Below are 12137 nucleotides of genomic sequence, written 5' to 3' on the forward strand. Positions count from 1 at the left end.
TCTGTCTGTCTGTCTGTCTGTCTGTCTGTCTGTCTGTCTGTCTGTCTGTCACTCTGTCTGTCTGTCTGTCTGTCTGTCTGTCTGTCTGTCTGTCTGTCTGTCTGTCTGTCTGTCTGTCTGTCACTCTGTCTGTCTGTCTGTCTGTCTGTCTGTCTGTCTGTCTGTCTGTCTGTCTGTCTGTCTGTCCCTCCCTTCTGTCTGGTATTAAGACAGAATGATTTCCTGCTTGTTTTGTGGATAAAAGACAAACTCAATGTTTAGAAATGCAAAACATGTGAAGAATGTGAACCCGGGTGAAAAAAAATCTGGTTGGAATCTGAGCCGAGTGGCGCGCGCATGTGTGTGTGAGTGTGAGTGTGTGTGCATGTGTGTGTGTGAGTGTGTGTGCTCATGCAGGCGTTGTGTCACGAAACAATAGATCTTTAGTTGCACTGTACTTGTCTCCTTACGGAAAATAGCAGATCTACAAGCAGGGCTCAAGTGGTTAAACGTCTCAAAGTATGAAGTCAAGTTCAACGTGTCATAATAATGCAGTTCTCCTGGTGACACATGCTGTGTTTTAGGGGGACAGATTGACATACATGTGGTTTAATTCAGGGGTTCTATAAAGTAACAACGTAATTCTTGGATTGTTGTTTACAGGGTGACCTGAGAGAGAGAGAGGTTTGAGAACCACTGTTCTACCACTTTTTCTAGTCACATGTTCAAATACTGGATTCTGATTGGCTAAATTCCGGAGGTTATGGCAGAACAACCGCCGCAGTTGTGTGAGGACGAGATCAATGCGCCTCAGTGTACATCCGGGGACTTCAGGAGGTAGTCGGAACACCTTTCCCCCAACCAACATATGACGGTCGTAGCGGTCCTATGTTTACTAACGTGCGTACGACGTCGCCGATTTATTTGGATCCAATGCAATCCGCCAACTTTAAAGCCCCTTTTCTCTGAACCTATGCCTTTCTGGAAGCGAACAGCCTCTATTTACGGCCGGAACGGTACTTCTAACTGACGTTAGCTTAGCTGTAAGCTAGACATCTTTCTCTGCATGGAGTTGGCGTCATCTGGTGGTGAGTAGAAGATGTTGTTTGTGGAACTATTTGCTGTCGTCGCGGAAGTTTTATAGGCAATAATGATTGTAACTTAATATCCTTGCAAGTTACAACTATGTGTTTTCTTTCATGTATACGGAAAAAAGTGGTAGAAAAGCTATTTACCACTCGGGGTCGGACATTATGCTCTGATAATGTCCTGTGTGAGGGTGTTATCGGACTCGGCTTCGCCTCGTCCGATCACCCCCTCACACAGGACATTATCAGAGCATAATGTCCTCTCACTCGGGGTAAATTGCTTACGTCTAGAGATCTGTTAAGTGTTCTGTTGCTGCTCCTTACAGTGTTTCCCCTGCATGCATTTTACCCTGGTGACCTGGTAAACCCGTGGTGCCACATCAGCTATGTTCTGGTGAAGACACTTGGCTGAAAAAGAGCTCACAAAGTACAGTTTACCGTGGGTCTGTTTTACCAAGGGTAGGCTAACGGCCCTATCATAGTACAGTCTGCAGTGATAAGCTATCACCGTGGTGTAGTCTTTTAAAGTCAGAAAACTACAACATTATGTCATTCACCACGGTGAAGAGCCATCACCACGAACCTAGACATCTCTCCTCTGTTTTTACCTTCAGACGTCTCCCCATCATCCCGTTCACTGATTGGTCGATCTTGACCAATCAGTGTGCCCCCTGGTTTCAGAGGCACAGAGGCGTGGTGATAGGACTTCACCGTGACTATGATGGCCTCCACTTGTTATCACATGTTTAGGTGATAGCTTATCACCTAAAGGTTGAGGTGATAACCCTTCACCTTGGACTCTGATCAAGCCTTAAATCTCTCTCTCTCTCTCTCTCTCTCTCTCTATCTATCTATCTATCTATCTATCTATCTATCTATCTATCTATCTATCTATCTATCTATCTATCTATCTATCTCTCTCTCTCTCTCTGTCTTCCAGGAGAGTCTGGTCTGGGGAAGTCGACGCTCATCAACTCTTTGTTCCTCACAGAACTCTACTCCAGCAGCTACCCTGGACCCTCCTATAGGGTTAAACACACTATCCAGGTAATACCCTGACCCTCCCATAGGGTGTCCAGGTAATACCCTGGACCCTCTCATAGGGTGTCCAGGTAATACCCTGGACCCTCTCATAGGGTTAAACACACTGTCCAGGTAATACCCTGGTCCCTCTCATAGGGTGTCCAGGTAATACCCTGGACCCTCTCATAGGGTTAAACACACTGTCCAGGTAATACCCTGGTCCCTCTCATAGGGTGTCCAGGTAATACCCTGGACCCTCTCATAGGGTTAAACACACTGTCCAGGTAATACCCTGTGTGCGCGCGCGTGCGTGCGTGCGTGCGTGTGTGGGGTAATGTGCACTGTGCAGGCGAGGTCGTCTGGCACCAATCTACTGATTAAATCAGACTGACTAATTAGCAGATCACGAGTTGATAAAAGATAAGGCCTGCCTGCCATCCAGCAAGTATAGTGCATATACTTTTGGAAATCCGAAATCCAGAGGCCAGGGAGAGAGAGAGGAAAGAGAGAGAGAGAGAGCAAGGGACTCAGTGTCACACTGAGTCCCTTGCTCTCTCTCTCTCTCTAAAAATATTATTGAACTCAAGTCTCCATGTAATCAATAGAAAATAAGGCATTTTGGGGGTGAACTACTCCTTTAAATCCCACATCTGTACTGCTGGGTAGAACAGTCCTTATATGGTGTTTCCTGTCTCTTCCAGGTTGACCAATCAAAGGTTCTGGTGAAAGAGGGAGGAGTCCAGCTCCTGCTGACCATCGTTGACACTCCAGGGTTTGGAGACGCCGTGGACAACAGTAACTGGTGAATATATAATATACCATACAGTACTGTACAGTAACTGGTAAATATATTATTAATAATAATATTAATACATATTACCATACAGTAGTACCAGGTACAGTACCATAGTCTAACCGTGGACAACAGTAACTGGTAACTATATTAATATTCATTATAATATATACCATACAGTACTGTACAGTAACTGGTAATAATATAATATACCATACAGTACTGTACAGTAACTGGTAATAATATAATATGCCATACAGTACTGTACAGTAACTGGTAATAATATAATATACCATACAGTACTGTACAGTAACTGGTAATAATATAATATGCCATACAGTACTGTACAGTAACTGGTAATAATATAATATACCATACAGTACTGTACAGTAACTGGTAATAATATAATATACCATACAGTACTGTACAGTAACTGGTAATAATATAATATACCATACAGTACTGTACAGTAACTGGTAATAATATAATATGCCATAAAATAAATAAAAAATGGTAAATGGTGCATTTATATAGCGCTTTTAATCCAAAGCGCTTTACATAGATTGTGCATTACATTCACCCATTCACACACACATTCATACACCGGTGGCGGAGGAAGCCATGCAAGGCACCAACCTACTCACCGGAGGCAATTAGGGGTTCAGAGTCTTGCCCAAGGACCCTTCGACATTAACTCAGGGGGAGCCCGGATTCGAACTGGGAACCCTTCGGGATTTATACCCTTCGTGCTCTAATACCAGTTTCTCTACCCCTGAGCTATGCCGCCCCATAGCCATACAGCCATACAGTACTGTACAGTAACTGGTAATAATATTAATAATATTATAATACATATACAATACAAGTACTATAGTCCAGGGTTTGGAGACACTGTGGACAACAATAACTGGTAATTATATTAATAATAATAATAACATATTACCATACAGTACTGTACAGTAACTGGTAATAATAACTAATATTAATTATGATATTTAACACGTGTCAATCCCAAACTAATTTGGGAACCAGGTCGTGGTGTGCTGATCTCCAAGACGTTTGGAATTTATATCATATGTTTATTTATATCATATGTTTATATGTTTATTGTGGCCGAAGGTCGCAGTTTAGTGAGAAACTGCACATCATGTCTCCGCCCGATAACTATATTATAACTCATATATTATTAATAATATTTCAGCCAGCCAGTCATCGACCACATCCACAGATATATTATAAATTATATTATATTATATTGTTACAGTTGGCAGCCTGTCATGGACAGTAAATAACTATAACATATATATTATATTATATTATATTATATTATATTATATTATATTATATTATATTACAGTTAGCAGCCTGTCATGGACCACATTGACAGTAAATTATAACTCATATAATATATTATATTATATTATATTATATTATATTATATTATATTATATTATATTATATTGTTACAGTTGGCAGCCAGTGATGGACCACATTGACAGATATATTATATTATATTATATTATATTATATTATATTATATCTATATTACAGTTAGCAGCCAGTCATCGACCACATTGACAGATATATTATATTATATTATATTATATTATATTATATTATATCTATATTACAGTTAGCAGCCAGTCATTGACCACATTGACAGATATATTATATTATATTATATTATATTATATTATATTATATTATATTATATCTATATTACAGTTAGCAGCCAGTCATTGACCACATTGACAGATATATTATATTATATTATATTATATTATATTATATTATATTATATCTATATTACAGTTAGCAGCCAGTCATCGACCACATTGACAGTAAATAACTATAAAATATTATATTATATTATATTATATTATAATATATCTATATTACAGCTGGCAGCCAGTCATCGACCACATTGACAGTAAATAACTATAACATATTATATTATATTATATTATATTATATTATAATATATCTATATTACAGCTGGCAGCCAGTCATCGACCACATTGACAGTAAATAACTATAACATATTATATTATATTATATTATATTATATTATATTATAATATATCTATATTACAGTTGTCAGCCAGTCATCGACCACATTGACAGATATATTATAATATATCTATATTACAGCTGGCAGCCAGTGATCGACTACATTGACAGATATATTATAATATATCTATATTACAGCTGGCAGCCAGTCATGGACCACATTGACAGTAAATAACTATAACATATATTATAATATATCTATATTACAGTTAGCAGCCAGTCATCTACCACATTGACAGTAAATAACTATAACATATATTATAATATATCTATATTACAGCTGGCAGCCAGTCATCGACCACATTGACAGTAAATAACTATAACATATATTATAATATATCTATATTACAGTTAGCAGCCAGTCATCTACCACATTGACAGATATATTATAATATATCTATATTACAGCTTGCAGCCAGTGATCGACCACATTGACAGATATATTATAATATATATATATATATATATATATTACAGCTGGCAGCCAGTCATCGACCACATTGACAGATATATTATATTATATATATATATTACAGCTGGCAGCCAGTGATCGACCACATTGACAGATATATTATAATATATCTATATTACAGTTAGCAGCCAGTGATCGACCACATTGACAGATATATTATAATATATCTATATTACAGCTGGCAGCCAGTCATCTACCACATTGACATATATATTATAATATATCTATATTACAGCTGGCAGCCAGTCATCTACCACATTGACAGATATATTATAATATATCTATATTACAGTTGGCAGCCAGTCATCGACCACATTGACAGATATATTATAATATATCTATATTACAGTTGGCAGCCAGTCATCTACCACATTGACAGATATATTATAATATATCTATATTACAGCTGGCAGCCAGTGATCGACCACATTGACAGTAAGTTTGAGGATTTCCTCAACTCAGAGTCCAGGGTGAACCGTCGCCTCCTGCCTGACAACAGAGTGCACTGCTGTCTGTACTTCATCGCCCCCTCTGGTCACGGGTAGGTATTACACACACACACACACACACACACACACACACACACACACACACACACACACACACACACACACAGAGAGAGAGAGATTTGACGTGGACCAGGGCTACTGGACCCCGTCTGATACTCTGTGGGACAAATCTACAGATCTGCTCACTGTAATTGTACATAGTACTTTACATGAACTGTCAGTAACAAGCTGTGTGTGTGCGCGCGCGCGTGCGTGCGTGCGTGCGTGCGTGCGTGCGTGCGTGTGTGCGCGCGCGCGCGCATCTCAAAGGGCTTATCCTCTTGAAACATTACACCTGTTTATACATCATACGTGTCCTTATTGGGGGGCTCTCTACATTCCGACATGTCGCCACTCCGACAGTGACTTCTTATTGTCGGAGTGGCAACACTTCCATAGAGGTTAAGGTTAGGGTTAGGTTAAGAGATAGGGTTAGTGTCGGAATGGAGAGATGCACTCGTCCTTACTGGAGCAGAGCATTATGTACTATCCATGTACATATACTGTATATAGTTTTATTTGACACTTGCTTTGCCATGTAAACATATGTTCTACATGCCTATAGACTGAAACCTCTGGACATAGAGTTTAATAGACTTTATGTCAAATCCCGCCCCATTTTGCTCTTGTTACTAGGTGGGACGAATTTACCAGGGCAGATTCTTTTATAATGGAAGTGGATGGGGAAAAAAGATTTTTCATAGCCTCATTATAGCTATTTAAAGTACCAAAAGAAACACATCTACGTGATATTAATGCAAAGGGAAGAAAAAAGTACAGTAATTACATTGCAAAACAGGAGTTTTCCCCCGAAATACATGTTTTAATTAGTTTAATCCTCTGAAAAAGTCGGAGGAGAGATACAGAGAGAGAAAGCGCAGTGCATCTAGAGTAGGAAGCTGTCAGCCAGCCTATAAATCCACTGCATAATAGGCTGGCTGTCGTAATTCTGCCCATTTACAATTTATGTACCCTATCGAAACTCTTATTTACATTGATAAGGTTCATGTGAACTAGTTTGTGGAAGCTTATTCATTATAATGATCAAAATCGCTATGACCGCGCAGCGCCGTACTGCACGCTGGCCGTGCTCCGCATCACAGCACCACGGTGAAGACTGAAGCACTTTCTCCCACTGCATAACTCCACCCCCGGTAGCGAAAAGTGAATGTTTTTTTCTGGTTGGCCAGTCAGGGAGTCTCAGGGACCAATCAGAAGGCTGACAAACGGTCTATTCTCTCTGTGCTCTTCTCTAGACTGAAACCTCTGGACGTAGAGTTTATGAAGCGTCTTCATGAGAAGGTCAACATCGTTCCTCTCATCGCCAAGGCAGACACCCTGACCCCCGAGGAGTGTCACATGTTCAAGAAACAGGTACCCTAATATACCCTGTACCCTGTTACCCTCTACCCTGTACCCTACAACCCTAACCTAACCCTAACCCTATAACCTCTACCCTGTACCCTACAACCCTAACCCAGACACCCTGACCCCCGAGGAGTGTCACATGTTCAAGAAGTCACCGTGAAGTCCTATCACTGTGACTGACTGGTCTAGATCGACCAATCAGTGAACAGGGTGATGGGTCTATCTGTCTGATAGTAAAAACAGAGAGATGTGTTGGGGTTCGCGGTGGAAAGCTCTTCACCGCGTGTAATGACTTAATGTTGTAGTTTTATGACTTAAAAAGACTACACCATGGTGGATAGCTTATCACCGATATGATAGGGGCTTTAGTCTCCAAGTACTTGCAAGTAGAAGTCTGAAGACTCTCAGATTCCACCTTCGCCCATAGCACATAGCATCACAGTTACCTTCCCTCGACGACCTTGGCATCCTATTCTACATCAAAGTGTTTTAGCTTCAGTGTAGGCTACAGATTAGTGATGATCTTGTCTTTCCCTTGTCTCTCCCTTGTTTCTCCCTCTCTCCTCTCTCTCTCTCATGGCTCTTTAGCCTTTGTAAAGTGTCTTGAGATAACTTGTTATGATTTGACACTTTAATAAAATTGAATTGAATTGAATTGAATTGATCTTTTTGCATAGGTTGTTGGTTTACCTACGTTTATAGATTACTGTTCTATGCATGTGATGTGTTGATATTATGAGACATTGTTGATGTATTATCATATTAAGAGACATCCATGTCTCATATCTTCTAAGTTTGTGATGTTTGTGCAAACTGTTTGATTTAGTTTCTTTAGTTTGCTGTGTAGGTTTGTCTGTTGTTTGGTTGTTAGACTGTTTTATTATGGAACCACAATGACGTTTTGTAACTTGATCCAATATTAGTGCTTTTAAAGTCCTCTTTCCTCCACAGATCATGAGGGAAATCCAGGAGCACAAAATAAAGATCTACCAGTTTCCAGAGACAGACGACGAGGAGGACATTAAACTGGTCAAGAAGATAAAGGTGGGTGCTGGGTGATGGGCAGGCGTGGCATTTCCTCATTTTAGTGCCTTTTTTGAGGGCACAAAGGCCAAATGCCAGGGCAGGAAGACCATCAAATAAAACAAGATTGAAAGAATTTGTTGAATTTAAAGGTTAGGGATGATAAGCTAATCTGCAGTGAAATACATAAATGATGGCATTTACAATCTGATCCATGCTCAGCCCTGCACCAATCAAAGTCACTGGATTGGTTTAAAGATGGGGACTCTGGGGAGTTAAGAATTCACAAAAAACGAAACTGATGTCTACATGACAAGAAAGAGACATGGGTGTCTACTGTCTACATATTGACCAGAAAGAGGAGAAAGTGGTCCAGTCAGCTGGGGCATTAAGGCCACTGTGGCCTCAGGTCATGCCATTCCTTTGAGGGGCACAAGGCTTTGGATTAAAAGTGTCTGCTAAATGCCTAAATTGTAAACTATAATGCCAAACTGAAGGGCAACGACTGGCGTGTGTGCGTGTGAGTGAGTATTTCTATCCAGAGTGGCTCAGCTGTGCCCCCCCTGTCACTAACCCCTCCCCTCTCTCTACAGGAAGGGCTCCCATTGGCCGTGGTCGCTAACCCCTCCCCTCTCTCTACAGGAAGGCCTCCCATTGGCCATGGTCACTAACCCCTCCCCTCTCTCTACAGGAAGGTCTCCCATTGGCCATGGTCACTAACCCCTCCCCTCTCTCTACAGGAAGGCCTCCCATTGGCCATGGTCACTAACCCCTCCCCTCTCTCTACAGGAAGGTCTCCCATTGGCCATGGTCACTAACCCCTCCCCTCTCTCTACAGGAAGGTCTCCCATTGGCCATGGTCACTAACCCCTCCCCTCTCTCTACAGGAAGGCCTCCCATTGGCCGTGGTCACTAACCCCTCCCCTCTCTCTACAGGAAGGCCTCCCATTGGCCGTGGTGGGCAGCAACACCATCATAGAGGTCAACGGTCAGAGGGTCAGAGGTCGACAGTACCCCTGGGGGGTCGCACAAGGTCAGAGGTCACACAGGTCACAGGGGTCCTGATTAACTTTATGTGCGACATTTGTTTTCTCTCAACAGTAAACAAAGTGTCTATTTAATATATTACACACATTGCGAGTGTTTTTGTTTATTTTCTAGTATCTACTCAACTATCTACAAACTGCCCAACTAGGGTTGGATGTGCATGTCTTCTCCCCTTTTTTCATAAAACACAACACTGTCAGATCAGGGCTGAAATGTCTGGAAATTAATCCTGTTGTGATGCTGGAAGTTGCTGATATGACAGTTAACTGTGTGTGTAGCAGATGCAGTGTGTGTGTGTGCGTGTGCGTGTGCGTGTGCGTGTGTGTGTGTGTGTGTGTGTGTGTGTGTGTGTGTGTGTGTGTGTGTGTGTGTGTGTGTGCGTGCGTGCGCGTCCGTGTGTGGTAAATGGTAAATGGTGCATTTATATAGCGCTTTTATCCAATGCGCTTTACATAGATTGTGCATTACATTCACCCATTCACACACACATTCATTACATTCACCCATTCACACACACATTCATTACATTCACCCATTCACACACATTCATACAGTGATGTCAGAGGAAACCATGCTTGGCACCAACCTGCTCATCAGGAGCAGTTCAGAGTCTTGCTCAAGGACTCTTCAACACTAACTCTGGGGAAGCCCGGGATCCAACTGGGAACCCTTCGTGCTCTAATAACGGTTTCTCTACCCCTGAGCCATACCGCCCCGCGTGTGTGTGTGTGTGTGTGTGTGTGTGTGTGTGTGTGTGTGTGTGTGTGTGTGTGTGTGTGTGTGTGTGTGTGTGTGTGTGTGTGTGTGTGTGTGTGTGCGTGTGAGTGTGTGCACCAGGTGCAGTGCGTTGTTGCACACAGGATGTGAGAAGTGTTTTATTTTGTGCGACAGGAAACTAGTGGTTACAGCTGAACAACTAACACACACACACACACACACACATGCTGTGTGTGTGTGTGTGTGTGTGTGTGTGTGTGTGTGTGTGTGTGTGTGTGTGTGTGTGTGTGTGTGTGTGTGTGTGTGTGTGTGTGTGTGTTTCTATATCATTGCTGCTCAAACTCTTTAAGGTCAAGGACCCCTAGAAGTATATGTATGTGGCCGTGGACCCCCATCTCAACATATGTTGTTCCAGGGACCCCCAGAAAGAAAGATTTTAGTTAAAAAAGCTCTGCGAGCTTGTATATCTGCTATTTTTCAATAGCTAAATAGTTATAAAATAATGAAGGCCCCTCCACCTTGGGCCCTGGTAACTCAGTACCACTTTTCCTTTGTGTTCAATCTGTGTTTTCAGATATTTTAGTATTTCAGCATGACTAGTGATAGCAAAATAACTCAGGATTGTGTTGATCGTGTCCCAAACGACAATAAAATAAGATCTGGTTGTCCCAGAGGTGAACTGGTGCTTTAAGATTCTCTGACCAGAGAATCTAAACACGCTCACACTAGCAGATTTAAAACGTCGGGGACTCCACACGCTACAGGATTCTATCCAGATTGAGTTGGGCCTGAACACAGCAATAATAAATAATGTTATGAATACAAAATGTCACAGGGGCTGCCCTCGCTTCTGAGTGCTGCGCCTTGGAACGCATGCACGCATGCACGCACGCATGCACGCACGCACGCACGCACGCACGCACGCACGCACGCAGGGGCGCAGGGGCGTCAATTGGGTATGGCAGGGGTATGCAGCTGCCATACCCTGGGTCCAGGGGGAAAATAAAAGTTACTTTTAAATATAAATCCATGAAGGTCTCTTTGTCTATCTGCGCTATTATGTTGTTAAATTACAGTAAAATAACTACAAATGCAAAATTTAACAATGGTCACTTTAACAAGGTATTATAATTATATTCTCCAGACTTGTATTCTCCCCATCTTGACAGAATGGTATATTCCCAGGTTCCGCAGGTCAGCTGCACAGGTGCAATGCATTATTGTTAATTGTGGCACGTTTACTAACATGCCAAGTTTAGCTGCACTTGAACAACCGTTCCAGGCTGCCATATCCAGCCCAAGAAACCGTAGAATAGCTCACAATAGCTCACAATAGCTCACAACGCCTCGCGCTGCGAGGCGTTGTGAGCATGTAGATCTGCTATTTTCACAATAGAACCGTGTTATACAAAATGTAATGCCTCTTTTCCATGAGGACTCCCATCTTTGCCATACCCTAGCTTTTGCTGAACTGACGCCACTGCACGCACGCACACAAACACATTATGTTATCCAGTAAACACCATCACCTCGCACTTCATTATGGAAGTTGTGTCCCATTTTGATGATTATATGAGGTCACTTTGACATGTTTCATGTCCATCCATGGATCTGTTCAACTCTATCTGCACTGCTGCTGCTGCGTCTGCTTCTCACGGTGCCTGATTTATGACTAATCTTATGACTGTGTAGCACAGAACAACAGATCTCCAAGACCAGGGGGCTTGTAGATCAGGCTTCTGCCGGAAATGTGCGTGTACTTTGACTTGCAAAGTGAGACGTGTGCTGTTCCCAGTCTGTGACTGTGACTGGTAGCGTTTTTTTTTTCCTGCTGTTTCTGTTTGATATAAAATGTTCCTGTTAAATTTTAATTCCCATCCCAATCATGATACCAGGGACGTGCTGGGCCCGATTCAGCTCGGGAAAAAAGAGTTGGAGAGGCCCTCATTGCGCGCTATAGAGAGAGATCTCTCTCTATAGTGCTGCTGCTACTCAAAGATTTGCCATTT

General features: G+C 41.8%; 1 protein-coding gene across 1 annotated transcript in view; it reads left to right on the forward strand.

Annotated features, from left to right (window-relative positions):
- The window catches only part of LOC308293236 (septin-7-like), a gene marked incomplete at both ends in the record, with an annotated part of 63432 nt that overhangs the window by 42064 nt on the left and 9231 nt on the right, over nucleotides 1-12137 (forward strand). Inside the window, 6 exons of the mRNA XM_080735671.1 lie at nucleotides 2008-2114; nucleotides 2792-2892; nucleotides 5832-5966; nucleotides 7230-7347; nucleotides 8293-8385; nucleotides 9301-9397. Of these exons, the coding sequence (XP_080591797.1) occupies nucleotides 2008-2114; nucleotides 2792-2892; nucleotides 5832-5966; nucleotides 7230-7347; nucleotides 8293-8385; nucleotides 9301-9397 (651 nt within the window). The remainder of the gene's footprint in view (nucleotides 1-2007; nucleotides 2115-2791; nucleotides 2893-5831; nucleotides 5967-7229; nucleotides 7348-8292; nucleotides 8386-9300; nucleotides 9398-12137) is intronic.

Source organism: Nannobrachium achirus (assembly GCF_963921795.1).
Source record: "Nannobrachium achirus genome assembly, chromosome: 10".
NCBI lineage: Eukaryota > Metazoa > Chordata > Actinopteri > Myctophiformes > Myctophidae > Nannobrachium > Nannobrachium achirus.